Genomic DNA, 18,529 nt, shown 5'->3' on the forward strand with positions numbered 1-18,529 from the left:
CATGTGATTGCTTTTTCACTGCATTGCCACTTTTTCCTCCCCCTTCCTCTGCTCAGTGTACCTCTGTCTATCAGGTGCCATCTGTTTCAGCTCAGATGAGGATGTTTGTAGCTGCTGAAACACCTGCTTTACAAACTTAATGAATCTGGTGGCATGTATAGGGAACAATCCTGCACGCGCCAAGAGAGGGTTCTTGTTCATTTATTTTATTATTCATTCATTTATCACAGCGCACTGTTTGGCATTCGATGCCTTATAGGAGCTCTGGTTGGGAAATTGCTGTAGATGTTGTATATTTCGTCTAACACACAGATGAGTTTCAGTTTCTACTTCAAACACAATGCAGCGGTTATGCAAGGTTTTTCAGGTTCCTTCAGGCGTGGGTGTCCTGCTAATTTGTCAGACTAACAGTGTTGAGTGTCCTTGATGAGGTCAACGGCAACTGTAAAGGAAGCTCTTATCCATTCTTGGTGCTTCCTGTGTCCTAAAAAGATGACTACTACTGTAAAGCCATAATAGCAGCGATGTGAAGCTGTGCTTTGTGTTAGTTCCACCGAAATGCTAAAACAGAGAGGAAATGTCAGCAGATACTTTGACTTGGTACAATAATTGGACTAGTTTTAGTAAACATGACTATTAACAAAGCTTATGTAAGTCCAACAAGCAGGTGTTCAGATGATTAATCAAGTAACAAGTGGATAAGGCATCATCGCGGACTGTACGACCTGTATGTTTGTACATGTGGGCCATTTTTGATTCATTATTGAAGCATTATAAAAAAAGACGACAGCGCAGTGATTAGAAATGAGTAGGCCTCATCAACATCTACTGTATCTGTCCAGTAGTTGCTCTGGACAGATCATTAGAGCCGAGAGAAAGTGCACGAAGTCTGAGAATAAGTAAAGTACAAAAATAATAAGAACACTGCAAAGTAGGAACCTTGCTGCACAGTGTCAGATTCCTTGGGGGGGAGTGGATTCTCAATAGGCTTAGTCATGGTGAGACACATTTAATTCTACTTGGAGCTGCAATGCTTACTCTGCAGTCAAAAAAGACACTTCTCTTTATTTTTTTCATTGGCCTTATATCTGGCGAGAGGCAGAAGGGGCATCCCCGCTGAAACACACTGTAGACATGAAAGCATAAACGGCTAAATGGAAGTCAGAGCGACGAGAAGCGCTAAAAACAGGCCGTAAACAGGCACGAGCAGAAGGACTCGCGACTTTCCCACAATCCCCCTTTTCTCTGATGCTCATCGTTTTCTTTTCTTTCATCTTGTGTTTTTTCTCCTTGCGCTGCTTTTGATCCGCACTTCCCTGCCCACATCTACTTCAGATGAAGCCATTTTCCCCCTCCACCCCGCACTTCCTCACGCACGCCCCGTCTCTCTCTCCCTGTGTGGGGATCCTCTGCTCTTTTATAACAGCCGGTGTAATGGATCAAATGTCAAGTAAAAAAAAAAAAAAAAGCCTGTCTGCCTCTCTTGCTGTCGCATTCGCCATCAAGGTCTTTGATCAGTCTGTTACTGGAGCTGGCGATGGTGCCTCCACTCGCCGGCACCGTCCCCAGCAAGTACATTAGTGATGGTCTGTGCTAATTGCTAGCTCCCAGAACCCCTCTTTGCCTTGGTGGAGGAGACGTGGGTGGCAGCGTAACTGGTAGCTCCTTGTCAATCTCGTGTCCCAGTGGGTCGCCACTGAGCCTGGAGCACGCCTCAGTGTTCAATACTTTTTATTGAATGCTGCATGGCTTTTACTGCATTCACTGCAAGTTTCACAGATTTGTTTGTGTGGTTCCTGACAGAAAGTTGACATCTGAGTCTGGTACCGATATTTTACAGCTTGTTAATTAGAGGGTTTTTCACATTTACTAATTTTGTAGGATACGAAACAAAAACACAACGCTGACGCACCGCTACCTAACCACAGTAAGGTGGATTTTTTTTTAAACCGTCAAATGAAAGTGCAGTAATATTACTTGTATACTTGTCTGTGTGAATGATGAGGGCTGAGCTGTAACTCATGTGCTTTGGCAGCAGGGCAACAATTTTCCCCATGGGAATTTAAAATAGTTGAAAGACAAATTATGGCCTAGAGAATTATCAAGCCATGAAAAGAGCTCAAAACAAAAAGTCCTCCAACATGGATTAAACCTCTGTATGTTTTCTCTTTGTCGCTGCAGGTATACTTATACCCTGTGTCCGTTCAATCAAGTCTTGCAGAAGAACACCGCGGGAACAGAGGTCTCATTAGGGTAAGTGCCTCAATCTCGTCCACTTTTGTCTCCACAGGTAAAAATCACCCTTAAAAATAACCAGTCAGGACGAGGAGACAGTGAAGAAACCACAACTTCTCTAGCTACAAACTGCAACGTCCACAGTAGGTGACACAACAATGAAATAGTCACTCCTATTTCTATTCCCTGCGCTCGTCCAAGCACTTGCTACAAGCTGAACCTAGAATGTAGCTTTATGTCAAATTAAAGACACATTCATGGCGTGGCTGAGGATGCGTCCACCACAGTCTCCCAACACAAAAACCTTTTTCCTTTCTTATTTATACCAATTAGATACATTCACATCACAGGCATTTTCGTTTCCAGGATGCAGCTGAATCCGATCCTACCACTGTGATGGAAGCCTTTGTAGTCCTCGTTAAAGCGCTCACATGAAGTTACCCAAGACCAATATTTGCACTATTGATTTTTTTATTGTTATTTAATCTCTGTTAGACGTAATATGACCTTTACTCAATCGCTAACAGATCTCTGTTATACTTTTAATACATTTTGATCAATGACAAATGGGCCAGTTTCATATACTGCTGGGGTTGTATTTCTTCGGCCTCGGAGGGTTACAGTTTCATCTAAAGGATATGTGCTGGTCTTTTATCATCCCCCTCGGGACCGAGCGTGTCCACCGGTGGACATGGCATCAGAATGTCTGTCCTCCTATAACCTTTTAGATGCTACATTGTGCATCTAAATGCACAATGGAGTGGCCTGGAATGAAACGTTCTGCAGAAACAAATCTAATCTGATCATTCGTCCTCTGGTTTAAACAAGCATGTACCGTACTCTGGGGTGTGTTATTTTGTGGGTGCCCATTATGCATCGTCTCTATTAGGTTGGGCTGCAAACCTTAGCAAACCCTCCATGCCGCGAATAAAGAATGGTGTTAGGGATTTACTGTAGTAGCTGAATGCATGTTATTGTTAGGTTGTTGTTGAGATCTGACCCCGTTTTATGACCAATTCATGCAATTTCAATGCATTTCTATACTTTCAGCCAAGTTTACGCTTCTATAATCACGTCACAGCAACGTTTCCACCTTCCCATTATTGCAACATCTCTGTCAAACAGACAAAAGATAAAAACTATATATCATACTGATATTTTTATTTTCTCGCGTGTGAATTTTAGATTTGAGGTGATAATTATGGGATGTCGTCTCACTGTCCTTTTGCACTTTCTCATTAGCCTTAACCGTCTGTCATACAGCACTTTTACAGAGTGTAATTATGGAAACACTATTCCATCGACTTTGACACCTCTTCGGATATAAAAGCTTTCATGATTCGCTGCGGCTCCTCCCTGAAGCGGAGGATTCGACTGCAGGCACATAGGCAAATTACTTGTTTGGTGCCCAGATAATATAGAAACCTAAATGACCTCAGACAATCGACAGTGTCAAAACATGCTATCTCCATTGAAATGTGATGCTTTTGGGCTTAAGGTGTCTCCTTTTGATGGCTGAGGGCTGTAAATATAATATACGACCCATTATACTCCTCTGAACATATAGTTTTCCCTCCAGTTGGCAAATTAATTGGAATCTAAAGCACGACTGTGTTTTTTTCTCCTTTGCACTGCCACCTCCCACACTACCCACTCCCTTTTGGAGCGGAAAGTGCAATGCTTCACCATGTTTTTAGCGCCGGAACGCTGAAGAACAGAATGCTAACTGTGAGTAATGTGACCCCAGCTCCTCTGTCTGCCTGTCACTCATGATGGTATGGAGGGGCAGAAGGACCAGGCAGATCCAGTGGTCAAACATATCTTTGACTCATGGTGTTGGTCACTGTTTGGAACAAGATTGCTGCCAAAAACAGAACTTGAGGCGGCAATTTCAGATATGTAACATATTTACGTTTTCCTACATGAACTGCTGCAGATTCGACTGTAGTCACTGAGCGCAACAGGAAGACATGATGCTTTCTCCATGCGCCTCAGCGTAAATATATAAAAGGGGAGTAGTTGTCTCTGACTTGTTTTAGCACGCATAAACACCAATACCTTGCTGGTAATGACTGGCAGTGCAGCACTATATGATGTACTATACTGTTTCCAGAGAGCGTGTAGTGAAGGTGTTTGCGGATTGGTTTTGGGGACGGGGGAGGGGAGCTACATGAATCATCGCTCGCACTCTGGGAATAAAGTTCATTTTTTATCCCGACAGACCATCAGTCAACACTTGCAGGATATGCCTGGGCCTCCTGATATCAATCTGCATGGAGGCATCCTCCTTCTCCCCAGAGAGGGTGAGGGGAGAGAGGGGAGTGCTTTGATTTAAACGGCAGCATTTATCACACCTGCTCCAGCATCCTAAAGGACAAGCGTGTGTGAGGAGGAGAGGGAGGAGCGGCATTAGCATGTGTGGCCTGTCGATGATGGCGTGACGCTGGGACTGTGACCGCCGTGACGATGTCATTGCTAATACTTGCTTGTACCGTTCAGACTAATTTGGATTAGTTATGTTAGGTTTCTGCAGAATTAAATCGATGGCGTTGCTGCAGAATTTTGATTACAGCTCATGGCCAGTGCTCCGTCTGCGGAATGCATCAAGGCTCATAAAAGTTCAAATCGTTCCCTGAGCCCCGGCGTTTCTTCATGCTTGGCTTTGCAGAATAGCTGGTGTTTGACCATTAACAAAACAAATGTTCTTAAGGAACAATAAATCAGCCTGGGAACACTTTCCTTTGTAGCTGCCTGCTCTGATATTGTTGCCACACACTTGGCCATAAAGATTTCATAAGGCACAGCAGTCATACTGTATGCTCCCAATTATCTGTAAATGTAGATATTATACAACTCATATTCACTTCCTGAATTCCAATGTCTCCATTTTCCATTTAGCTTTTCTGCCTTTCGGTCTCAGCAGCTCAACCGCTTCCTGAAATGGCTATTGTAACAATAACATCAGCCACAATAATGATAATAGAGTGGAAGAAAATGCTTGCATTGCGACAAACACCGTCCTGCTGTGACAATGTCGTCCATCTTCATAATGTCCACACCCCCACCCAGCGACGCTTGCCGAAGCAGACGCGCTGAAACAGTGACAGGACGGCAGACGTGAGGTTTGCTAAACACAATTCACCTGGAATGTAGGAAAATATACACACGCATCAGCAAATCAGTGATGCTGCTTCTACTATCTTACACTTAAATGAGTTTACATAGCATTACGTGTTAAATGAGAACAATGCAGCACCTTGAGAATTTACAACTAGTGCATTAGGCTTCCTACTGTAACTTTCTACCGTGGTTGACTCCTTGTAGAAAAGGACTGAATTAAAATAGCATTTAATGCCATGTCTGGAGCCGAGAGCTGCTCTCAGCTTCAAGTTTTGTTAAACGTATACACAGACTCAGATGTAGTTTAGTTTATTGAATGGAAGCAGGGCAAACAGCGGACCTGGCTCCTTTCAGTGTATCTCACAAAGCAAGAAAAATGAATAAGGGGATGTTGCAAAATACTTCTGTTAATTACTCTTTCATGTTCGGTTTGCAGTCATTACTTGCTTTGCTTTGCTCTTTGCAATTAAACGAAGCAGAACGTCTTTCTACCAAATAGCCAGTTACCTTGATCTGTTAGTACCAGTTCATCAGGTGTCATCCACGGTTTGTGTTTCACTTTCAAATTGGCAAAGATGATGACTTAGAAGATGACGGTCCACTCGATGTGTGTGGTTCATGCACAGCATGTGTGCAGTGTTGACTCAAAGAAAGTCAGTCGCTTCATGAAACGTGAAAAGCATGAATAAGCCTTCAGTGTGTGACGATGATCTTAATACTAGTTCCATCTGCAATGGAAGACATAAGTGTTCTTTACAGAAGCGCCCACTTCAGAGGGTACTTACGGGTCACAGGTCCAGGGAGGACAGAGGCCTTGAGCTAAAATAGTATTAGACTCACTTACTCTGTTTTTTAAAGGTCAATGTGAGACAATACCAGCATAATAGTAAACCACAGGAACACAACTGAATGCAGTCATATAAAGCCACCATTGAGCCAATTATGACAAGGCAAACCAATACAGCTTCAGTTGAGGCAGAGATGCAGCTTGTTCGTACTAATCGCACTGCGGTCATGAATACAAGCAGGAGACGCTCTCCCCGTGTAGCAGCAAGCGGCCAGTATACAACCACACCTTCACTTCATCCAAATGACTGGAATAGCTTTAAAGCGTGCTGCACCACAGCTCGCCACCGGCCGCATCCATATAAGTTCAAGAAATGGGTCCCCAGAAGGAACATTGTCAACAGCCAGTAAGTAGCTTCACATTAAGTAGTCCTGGGCCATTTTCTGCTAACAATCCCAGCAATCGCAAACAAAAACCCTTTAAAGGACAGTAGTATTACCCGACAGGGTTGGGCCATAATAACCTTTCACCATGAGTACACCATGATAGAAATTACTTCAGCTTCACTGATATGGAATACGGAACAGAGTCACACATATAATAATTGCTTTTAAAGTTGCGTAAAGATAAAGCATAGCATAGCTAGCAGAAGCGGCTACTTCTCCATGCAGGGATAATGGTGGTTTCATATCCTGACAGAAGGGTTAGGAGGACTTAAACGCAGCTAAGGAGGAGGGACGGCCAATGAGATTTAGTGTTCGGGGCTCCAGGGAAATCAGGTGGCCTCGCATGTGACGTCTCCGGGGTCGGCATCTGTTGCCCCGTCGAGTTCAAGGAGCGAGGCCTTCTATTGTGCCGGGGTCAAACTGCTCTGCACTCGTCACCACCGAGGGCACGCGAGCAGAGCGGCGAGAGGCGGCTCTGAAATTGCGCGGGGACCGGCAAGCAGCTTGCTTGTTCACCCTTCAACCTTGGAAACACGCTGCGCTTGGCAGTCCGAGCCTGGGACACGCCCAGCATCGCAAGCTGCAAGCAGGACAGACAAAACAGGAATAATAAGGACTCCCAGACGCTGCTGGGTGCTCATGAATGAAGAAACCAGAAAAGAACAGCGGAGACCACAGGAGGATTTTCACCACCTCGGTTATGAGTCAGATTGGGTTATTTAAACATTTTTATAAATGTTATAATCTATGAATATTGTGACTGAAGGGCTATAGAGAGACACAGAAACTGTCGGGGGGGGGGAGGAGATTGTGAAACTAAAAAAAAGGCTATTAGTGTTGTCAGACACTGCCTCAGGTTCATATCACTCAGTATTCAAACCCACAGGTCTCCCTTGAACTGCTTTATTGAACAGCAGATTTTCAAACAGAAAACAGTGGAGAAGTGAGGTAGCCTAGCAACATTGAAACCGCACTGAATGAGGAGCCAGTCAGTTGAAATGACAGCGCAGAGCAACCCCAGAGAGAGTGGGATGCGCTGGCCACCGTGAAAAATACAAATAGCTCGGATGTCGGTAGGGGCGCACTGTGGACGCACGTGTGCTGCGTGCAGATACGGGGCCATGCCTCGCTCCCCAGCGTCCAGGCTCCGTGCAGCCCCAGCGCACGTGACCCCCGCGTTGTTTGGCCGCCATGCGGTTTGTGCGTAGGAGACACAGCACCATGGAGGAGCTGAGGGGAAGGGGTGTGCTTATGCAAATGTCACATTCAGCTCGAATGATCCAGCTGAGAACGTGTACTGTGCAGGCCCAAGGAAGGAGAGTCTACTCTGAGGCCGCAGAGGCTCTATTCATGGCAGCAGAGGAGCACGAGGCCGCGCCGGTGGGAAACCGATCATGTCCCTTCTCCGTTTGAGGGGATATTAGCGCTCGCTTCAGCCTCCCTGCAGCGGCGGTGCATGTATAAACAGGGCAGGAAGGACTGTAGCTAATTATCTCTATAGGTGACCATTTTATTGCACAGCATTCACGAGGGAGCGGTAAGATTATTACTGTGAAACTGCTCAAACACAAGCAGGTTATAAATGAGCACAAAGAAGCCGAACATCAATCTGAGATTGAATCAGGCAATGACACTTCAACACCTCTTGACAAAATGGCCTCACTTAGAGGCAGTTACGGGCTAAAAATACAATCAGAGTCATTTCTGGCATTTTGACAGTGTTGATATTTAACGGTTTTTCAGCTTTCACCGAGTCTGTGTGAATATTGAGGATCAGGGGAAACTACGAAAAACTAGGACTGACAGCGTTCTCAGTACGACGGGGAACCACATCCATGCTAATTAACTACAGTGTAACATTGTCAAGATGATTTAACTCGATGTAATGTTGGTTACAGAAGGTTGGAGGTGATGGCTGCTTTATTAGCCGATTTAATATAGTGGCCGTTTCTAATTTCCAATCCCAAATTGCTTTTGATTAAATCACAGCTTAGGAGATCATTAAAACTACTTAATAATCAGATATGACACGCTTGTTTTTTAAATATCTTACATCATAATTGCTAAACGTGGGGAACTGTTCAGAGCTGAATTACTGATGTCACCTCTACCCGTAGTATAAAACTAACTGAGTGCTTTATGATTAGACTTAAAGCTTCCTGATCTGAAATGACTGGAACCCTTTGTTTGTGAGCACATAATATCCACAGGCCCTGTCACACGTACCTGCACAGTTCGTACACTGTGATTCGATTATCGCTGTGGAACATGGTTAAACTGGTGACGTCCACCACTGTGCTGACACAGAACAAGGAGCCCCCGGTGACAGCTGACTTCAGAGGAGGACGCCCGGAGAAGCGGCGACGCCACGTTGGACTGGAACCACGAGCGCCGCCGCCGATGCCGGTGCCGATGCTGATGCTGATGCTGTCCGGGCTCAGCTTGACGGATAAATCCATACGCCACAGCGCCGGGAGCCATGGCAGCAGTGATGGCTGCGTCTCAGACACCGCGTAACCGCCGGGACCTTTTTCATGTGACGCGTGATCAAGCAGTAACAGCCTAGTGTTCTTAATGCACAGCCCACATTATCCAGCCCTCCTGATCAAAGTGGCATGTCCTGAACATACACACCACTTCTCTTTGTGGTAAAATGACTAATGGCTGCATTTGTCGCTGCTTTGCTTTCATGAATGTCTCGTCCTAATGAACGGAGTGACTCCCTTTCATGTGCTCCTATCAAAGCTCGTCCGGCCCTTAATTGTTTGGATGTGCATTTAAAACACGCGGATGCCTTTTCATCGTATCTATGCCGTAATGATTTAACCTACACAGCCGCGATGGTTCCACTGGAACAAGTGCATAATTATACATTTAAGTGTTCTGCTTAATGTGCTCGTTTTCAAGCTGTCAAGGTCATTTGCTTGAGTGCTATTAGCGAGGAGAGGGGCCCTATTTACCTGGAACCTGGCAGCCGTTTAATGCCCACCACTCAAAGGGAGCGTGCCACGGCGTGCCGGCGCGTCCATGACACGCAGGCAGGCGCGGAAATTCATTTATACCACAGAAAAGACGTGTAGCATCCATATGGTTGTGTTGCTAATGGTCGCGGCCTCTGAATGCGAACGGCCTGCATCTGTCTGGCAATCACTGCAAAGGGGTAACGTCTCCTGTGTGTCTTAGGAGGGGGGTTAAAGTGGTGGGGAGTGGAGGGGGGTGGAGCTGACACTGTGAACCCCTGATGGCCTTTCCGCTGGGTCGCCATGGCAACGCCTAGCCCGGCTGCTAATGAGGCACAAGTGAGCTGTTAACGGAATACTGATTTAGGTCTGACGCGCGCCCAGATTCATATCTTTGGGGGGTGTGGGTGAAATACGCAGCCGGGGCTTGGTCTGCAGCAGTCACATGGGTCAACACCACAAGGGTTTGTAGCATTTAAAGCATCATAACATGCTAGCTGTTGGTGTGTTATATGTTCAATCCTTCCTTCTATGAATCAGACATAAAGTCCCCAATGTGCATGTGCCCTTCACGTGTTCCTGGGGTGTGAATTATTTATTGAGATTCTGAGCCCAATGGGTGGTAGGCGGGTGCGACGGGCAGAGTAATGACACCGCCTGGGCTCGTCTCACAGCGCTGCTCCCTGATTGGTGACCTGGCAGCAGAGGTTAGCGCTGCCTGGCGCCGTTTAGCCGCGAGAGCGCCGCTCTTCTTTCAGCGCCACGCTACTTGACTGAGTCCAAATTAAGCAGCAGCCTCCACCAGCGCAGCGCCGCAAGTCGTGCTTTAAATGATGGCTGCATTAACTCGAGGGTTCACTCAGTCTGGAGACCAAGTCTTAGTCGCGCTCAGTTAGTCAACAAAAACAGGAACATGTGTAGTACGACACACACAGAATTTCTGGGAATTTAAAGTTGGGATCTCTGTACTAATAAGGCCACATCGACTATTCAGACCTTTCCTCCAGAGTCAGTTTAATAAAACAGTCTCAAATGTTCTGAACTTTCATTTTGGAGACTAATTAAAATTATAGAGTTTAGGTGTAATTATATAATAGTAACATTTGATTTAACAATAATGTAGTCAAGACTTTCTTTTTACACCCATGAACAATGAATCATTAATATGGAGGTTTTTTCTACTAATCCTAGAAACTGTGTGTGATATCTAAACAATGGACAGCTAATGAAACGCTCCCTCAGTGAGGAGACTATGGACAGACAGGGGTGTAACAAGGGAGAGGAGAGAAGCAGCAGCAGCAGCATCCACGGGAGGTGAGACCACCTATGAGACCAAGCAGACCCCAGAGCTGTGAGACGAGGTGGGAGGCCTCAGCTGCAGGATTCCTAAGAAACAAAACCTCCTGAATGAGATCTCAATGTGCCACTGACGTCTGCGGTGGAGGGAGACTGAGACAGCAACAGCAAACGAACGATGAGCGGTGATGCATCGCCTCGTTTCAGGTCCAAACTTTGACTCGTTTTCCTTTGTGTTATGTATCAGCGTTGTTTGTTTTCCAACTGTTTCTCCAAATCTGATCCTAAAAGGCCACAGTTGCTGGCGTTGATGATTTACTAACAAGTTAAAAATCTAAATGTTAGTTACAGATCATTAGTTGTCCGGTAAAATCAAATCGGCCAAATATGTCTCGCACAGAGGCTGTTTTTAATGTGGGTCCAGTGTTGGAGCAGCAGTGTGAGCTCAGCTTGTTGGGTGTTGACAGGTGCCATCATTCTACCAACTTCCCTAAACATCTCAACCCCATAAATCCCAGATGGCGCTTTTACTGCCGGCCAGAACGACTAGAGCGAGTCCTTTATTTACTCCCCGCGATTCCTCACAGTAAAAGTAGATGTAGATTTCTCCATACAGATTTATGGTGGAGGGTCTGGAGGAGCTGCTTGTTGATCCCCTGTCTCTCCCTCCCCTCAGGATTCCTCTCCCAGTGTCCAAAGGAATACATTTACTAAGAATAATGAATATATTAATAAGACACACAGTATTACAGGATACTGGTGAGTGCTGTGTGCTCCTGGTGGAGTTAGAGCGGTTGTTGACTGATGGGAGCTGAACTCTTGCTCTGGTGAGCAGAGGTGTCCGATCCCGCCGCTCCGGGTCTCGTTTTTCGGCCAGGATTGTTGACCGCGTCTTCAGAACCTCTTGTTGTCGGAGGCCTGACACTCTTGTGCCGACCTGTGCCATCAGATCAGGCTTTGACAGCGAAGGCCCTGCTTTCTTGCTTCGTAGTTCATTATCCCAACAGCCACCAGGCACAGGCCGACAGCCTTCATTTTCAGTCTTTTGACACAACGTGGACCATGTTTCTGTCGTGTCACTGTTCAAGTTGTCGCCTCAGTGCACGAGCTGTGGTCGCACAATTCCTTCACGTGCACTCCACATACAGTATGTGTGCAGACATGTTTCCGCCCTAATGTTCGCAGGCAGATTCTGTGCATGAAAAGCAGATGTGACGGCGCTTCGGCGAAGATCAGCTTTCTAAAGTCTCCAAATGTGCAAAGAAAGCACTGGAGGCACATGGGGAAATATATTTAGTTCACTTGAAGAACCAAACGTGTCCACCATTGTAAGATTTCTGTTTCCCTTTGGGTTTGGCTGCAGCTCTTCTCCAGCGAAGCCCCACGGCCTCGAAGCACACGTCCACAAACATACACGGACGCGCACACATGCACCCCCACCCCCCTTTATCTGCAGGGTGTTTGAACACCAGAGTAGAGTTGTCTAAATGATAATTGCTTGTGAAGGGTTGATTTGTGGCTCTATCAGAGGGCCTAACTCTCTTCTCCAGTGTTGAGCAAGATTAGCCATGGATCTTCGGGATTTATCGCTCGAGGCGCGCGGATTAACGCCGCAGTGAAGTTTAAAACAGAATCAGTGGTGACCGCGTGGTTTTAAGGAAATAAGAGGAGCTTATATCAGCTCAAGCCATCATCGGAAGATGAAAAGGCAGCTAATCAGCTCCTTTTAATGCTAATTATTCCTAATGAGGATTAATTGGAAAAAATATGAAAAAGACCACGTTCTCTTTCTACTAGTCACAGAAAGTATGTAACATTTTGGGATTTGTGTGGTTTTACAGCCTTGAAGTAAACGTACCTCTGATGGTATCTACTGACTGAAAGTGCACTTTTAGGAGACTTTTGTAGTCGGTGCTGCACGTAATTAAATCACAACTCCATCTGCTAGTCTGTATGTCAATAGACATCACACCTTAGTGATTCACAGAGAAAATGAAATGAGACTGACTAAATGAGATGTGTACGTTACAGGCATGTCTGAGTTCTTTGGGGCCCAGGATCTCTCCCACATTGTAGACTAAATGTATGCATAATGGGTTTAGCTGCCTGGATAGGCTGCCATTACCGGTTTATCTGTGATGGAAGGTGCATTTTATGGCATTAGAGGAGGCCAGACAAAGCATGAGTCATAACCCGGCTATCAGTAAATAAGATTCCTGACGTTTTAAGCCTTAAAAGGAGCATGTGTTTAGTATCATCCATCATTAATCATTAAAAGGAAGTCTGCATCGGTGCTGCCTCCATTCTCTCAATACAAGATGTGGATTTCTACAAAGGTTAAGAAGCCATTTTCTCTCAACTGCCAGCGTTATTGAATTTACATATTTTAATCACGTTTACTTGTGTTATTGCCTCGGACTGAAAACAGAAATGCGTCTGCTTCCTGTTCTTCCCCTGAAAACGTCGCCGAGACGACAGAAACATTGTTTGAATATGCAGCGAGTGGTATTTGGACAGAAAAGGGACACGTGCATAACCTGGATGATTTAAGGACACTGGCCGCTCAGTGTGTGTGTGTGTGTGTGTGTGTGTGTGTGTGTGTCACAGCGGCAGCTTAAAGCCAAACTGGGATAAATTGGAGGAGAAAATGAGGTTGTCACTGAGCCAGGGGTCCATTTTGCAGATTTGGCTTGTGCTATATTGTCTGTCACAGGGTCAGCAAAACATATAGCGATGCTCCTGCCATGGAATTAAGCAATACGGCCAGCGTGTTGTTTCTGAGAGGTGTAAATCATGAGCTCCGCTGATAACTCTAGATCGCCGGTCCTGCCGGTACCAGGTGAACGCGGGTGTTATTACAGGGAGTGATCCGTCAATACGTGACCATCCCATGACTCCAGTCCAGATGACTATGGTGTGCTGGTCACATCCCAGTGATAACTAAACTCTAATTGACAGGGCCTGTGCTGCCTCCAGGGGCACAAGAGCACTGACAGAGCTAGAATGGAGATTAAGGAAGGAAGCGGACGGAGGCGAGGCAGGGGAATGGGGTGTATTAGGGGACAGGGGTTGGGACGAGCGCGGAGGTGACGCGCCGGGGATCGCTGATGGACTCGCAGCCGCAGCCGCAGCGCCCGCCGGCCCAGACAGCAATCCATTTGAGAGCCTCCTGGTGCTAACAGAGTGCTAAAACCCAATCAAACAGGCTGGGAGGAAGGAGCGGAGGCGCCCGGGCCCAGCCGGCTTCCACTTGTGTGAGCAATTCACCTCTGACTGACCCGTTCAGGCATCTTAAATAAGCCGTGCACACTCTGGGAGCTGACGGCGGCGTGTGTCTGCGAAAGCGGGAGAGCGCTGCCGAAATCAGAGCGTACTCCGCGTTTGTCCTCCTCAAGGTCAAACGACTGGAAGGCGGAATTTACTGGAGTGATAAGTCTTCACTAATGAAACGCTGCCTTTGCTCTATGTCAATCACTTTGACTGTAACCATCCATTGAGATCAATTAAAGGGACCAATAAAAATATAATAGCTCGTGAAATATAGCAGATTAGCCTCCATAATACTTTAAGCAGCACGGCACGAGCAAAGCCAATCCTGCTACTTTAATCCCCTGTGGAAAGGTCAACGTAGGCGCATTGATCAAGAGTTGTGCTCTGGTGACAGGGCTGGAAATGGTGAGAAAAGCACTTAAGCAGATTAAAAGAACAATGTTGTATTTATAGCCCCGAGTAGCTCATTATCCAGAATGATTAACAGATCATTGACAAGCTGTTGACTGAAAAAAGCCTTCAGGTTGATTCTTCGATGCAAGTGAAACAGTTGATTCATCCCCTAATCTGAGCATCTACTGGACTTTATGCAGAGGCCGGATCAGAAACCAGCGGCCGCCTTCTCAAAGAAGCTGCTCGGGTTTAAAGTTGAGCTCCAGCCGTGATCAGACGGCGCTCACCGACGCCCGCTCTGCTTTGGTTTCCCTTTGAATGAGGCACAGCCTCTTCTGGGATGGACTCCTCTCTCCCGTGCGCAGAATTAGCCCCGACAAAATGCTAATTATTTTCCCTCCATTGTGGAAGGGACGCGGGGGCGGCGGAGCCCGGAGCCGGTGGAGGCCGCTGCCAGACTGGACATCTTGCCATCGCTTTATTTTTGCGCCGAGGAAGTGTTTATCAATTAGCCAGGGCGGCGGTGTTTCAGGAAAATTCGATTTCGTGTGTCTAGTGCGTCCAACGCTTAGGATTCACTTGGCTTCGCTCAACTTTGTTTCTACAGGCACTCGATCAAAGCATTAAAAATAACCACGCTTGCTTCTTTTTTTGTTCTTGCTCCTCCAGGAAGTGGGGGATGTGGGCAGGAACAGCGAAGAACCAGTACAGTCAGATGGTGTATGAGAACGGAGAGCCCTGCTGGCAGGGAGGCTCACGCAGTACCACAGTGAGTACTACCAAGATACACGCAGTACTACAGGACAATATGCTAGTACACACAGTAAAAATAATGACAACGAAAGGGAGACTGTGAGGGGACGTGAGCTAATAGTGACGGATGAGTCGGATGCCCTTGATGGAGCCCTTTGACTTTAAGCCTGGTGCTTCTCAGCAGATGCTCCTCCTGCGTCCAGGCTCCTGCTCAGCAGCCTGGCTGAAAGGCGCTTTGTGTGCGGCAGCTGATGGAAGCTGACTGGCGTCCCTGCCTCTGTCAGTCTGCATCGCTTTTCTGCTCTGCTCGCGTTCTCGTGCAGCGCTCTCTTGTTCCACGCTCCATTTCCCCACTTTTCCCTCCCGCTTCCGTCACTTTCGCGAGGCCCGCTTACGTTTTTGTGCGCGTGAGAATTTGCTCAATTAAAAAACGCTGCACTTTTAATCATCTCATTTCCGTTTTGTGACCCCCCTCTCCTCAAATCCGAGTCCAATAAATGTCGTGTGCAGACGTATGTGCTCGTGCCGTCCACGGCCCCCTTTGAAAAGGCTAAATTGAATTCCTTTGATACGGCCCCTAACTGTGTGCAGTCAGCATAAATGAAGACTCGTCAAAAGTCGACGCTTATTATATTTGAAATGCTGAACGCCGTCTTCGGGGAGGTCTCTCTCTCTCTCTCTCTCTCTCTGTCTCTGTCTCTCTCTCTGTCTCTGCTGGGAGACACTTCTCCTTTTAGGACTCAAGCAGTGGGCAAGTGATCTGTTGTTTGACTGGAGGATCTCCGTGTGGTCCAGGCTTGGGATCAGCAGGCTGCATCTGAAAAGTGAAAAGTATTCACTGAACTCCACGTGTTGGACGATGTCTGATGGACTAATTAGGAATCAATATATTCAAATTTCTACATAAAACTTGATTTTAAGATGCATCATTAGGTTTTATAGTTGTCGCAAAACTGTAAACTCTGAAAACCTTAAATTTCCAGGGAACAATGTGAGAATTAACAGACAGTATTTGTTTTACTTCTTTGCAAAAGAAAAAGTATCAAGTAATCTATTTCACACATTCGCGGATTAAGGCTAAACCAGCGCAAACACGCACACATCCAGGCTGTCAGTCAGCGCACAATGAGGCCGGCCCACACGTTCGCTCAAACACTCATTCAGTGGGAATTCACAAGTAGCAGGCAGACGACTTTCTGCTGCTAATAATGAGTCGAGCGCATAAAGGGACACCTGCGAGTTAAAACCAAACCAGCAATAATCAGGCGCACGTACGTAAGGAAACACTTTCTCTCGCCAGGCTGCAGACACCCACTTAATGTATCTGTGCAACAAGACACTAAGTGACACAACAAAGGACTGTTTTTAATCCAAGTACAGGACAAAACCAAATCACCAGCTGTACCGGCCTCAATAATACCTGTCAAGCTCCCGTCGCTCCAACTCTCCAGGTGCTTTTGTTTGCCAGAGGGATTGTCTGTTGAAGGTGATGTGTGATGTGAGGCGTTGCCATGGAAACCCTCTAAAAGTAAAAGAAGTTGTTTTTGCTTTTTCCACTCTCTTGCAGAGGGCGTCAAAGTCACCTATTAAAGTCATGACAGTGGTAATCACATCCCCCACCTCCCCCCCGTCCTGTTCACACATAGGGATGACAGCGGCGGCGTCCCATAATGCAACGGTGTCCTGCAGTCAAGGCAACACTTTCGTACACGCTCCGGTTGCAAATTGGGTGGTGATGGAAGTCTCCGTGTGCAGTGCAGCGGGTTTATGCGGCGCGGGGCCCGGAACACGGCGCAGCTTTGCATAGGTCCCTCATTTGTTGCGGGCGCCGGACGCCGTCCTCAGAGAGACAGAGCCGGCTCCTGACTGGGGCTAACGACGGCCCCCTCTCCCCGCGCCACCTTAACTTCCCTGTCTTTGTGCTTTTCTAGGTCACACTGACATGCGGAACAGAGACAGCCCTGCGATCGGTGAAGGAGCCCAGCAAATGCCAGTACATGATGGACTTTCAGACTCCTGTGGCCTGTCAGCCGGTGCTGAAGCAGCGGGGCATCCACAGTGAACTGTGACCCCGTCCCTTCCTGGCCTAGCCTAGATTAACTTAGCCTCCCGCCCCTTGGCTAGCCCGCAGTGACAGGCTGGGGTCCTGAGGGTCCCCGCTGACATCTGTGTTGTCAGAACATGTAAACTTCCAAGAAAGTCCTGCTAAGGTCGGCGTCGGGTTCCCTGTGATACTGTTTCTAGACCACTCTGCTTCGTAGCGTTTTTGTTCGAGGCCTAGTTTTGCCACATGTAAAGTAGAACATTTATTGAATGAGTTTGTGTACACAAGTATTGCTCATATTACACGTCAACACTAAGCTGCATCATCAAAGTTGTTGCTTCTTTGAAAATACTAGTAGTTAATGATGTGTAGTTAGTATTAGTCTGGTGATTTTCAGTATTTTTCCTGTCAGCAAAACCCTGGAAAATATGAAATCCAACAACGATTCTCTCTCTATAAAGTATCACCTGTTTATTCAGGGCTGCGTACGTGTATTAATGCACAGGAGGACGTCGTCCCCAGCCGGTTTAAACCCAGAACTAATGTCCTCTGGGCCGTTATTAGCGCCCGTCCTAATTCGGTTTGTATAATCCTAACTGAACTCTCATGTGTTTTACTGTTGCTGTAGCTACAGGTTGTTTCAGCTGCAGTGAATAATGACATACAGTAGGATATTTATGATAGCGCTGCGCATGAACTAACTGCTCCTGTTGTACAGTATCAGTGCTGTGACATCTGTGTAACGTAAGCTAATAACTTTCATATTTTTCAACCAGAACCATCGGTGTTTGGAAAAAAACATGCATTTAATTTCACTCCAGACAAATAAAGTGGTGTTTTACACCTTAGCTCAGCATTTCAACGTGAGCGATCGTGCATTAACTGCTTTACTTTCACCAGCGTGAGCAGGCCGCAGCTTCCTGTGATACTGTGCTGTGTAACAGACTGGAGCAGAACTCTTTGCTCATTAAGAAGAGCAAATCAGCTGTCAGGGACCCAATAGGCTGCCTGATGTATTCCTACCCTGCTGGGGCAGCTGGGTGGCTGTTTGCCTCCAAGCAATGCAATAGCCTGAGGCCCGGGAGCCCAGGGACGCCTGCTTTTTATTTATCCCGCGTCGGCTCCCATCCACGCTCTGGACCTGATGCTGAGTGTGTGTGCGCTCAGATACAGATGGAGCGCTTCAAAGCGGCTGTTTTCAATGGACTGACCGGCTCTTTCCCAG

The 18,529-nt window shown here is 46.7% G+C and overlaps 1 protein-coding gene across 3 annotated transcripts in view; it reads left to right on the top strand.

The window, feature by feature from the left end:
- Nucleotides 1-17,783, top strand: part of LOC114847060 (glucosidase 2 subunit beta-like) — a 94,186-nt gene extending 76,403 nt beyond the window's left edge. Inside the window, exons 13-15 of one of the 3 annotated variants that reach the window (XM_029136364.3) lie at nt 2,182-2,253; nt 15,177-15,276; nt 17,192-17,783. In XM_029136364.3, the coding sequence (XP_028992197.1) occupies nt 2,182-2,253; nt 15,177-15,276; nt 17,192-17,329 (310 nt within the window). In that variant the 3' untranslated portion in view covers nt 17,330-17,783. Of the gene's footprint in view, nt 1-2,181; nt 2,379-2,601; nt 2,818-15,176; nt 15,277-17,191 lie in introns of those variants that run through there. The other 2 variants (XR_008696663.1, XM_055514617.1) reach the window with 2 other exon arrangements.
- The last annotated feature ends 746 nt before the right edge of the window (nt 17,784-18,529 follow it).

This window comes from Betta splendens, chromosome 2 (assembly GCF_900634795.4).
Source record: "Betta splendens chromosome 2, fBetSpl5.4, whole genome shotgun sequence".
NCBI lineage: Eukaryota > Metazoa > Chordata > Actinopteri > Anabantiformes > Osphronemidae > Betta > Betta splendens.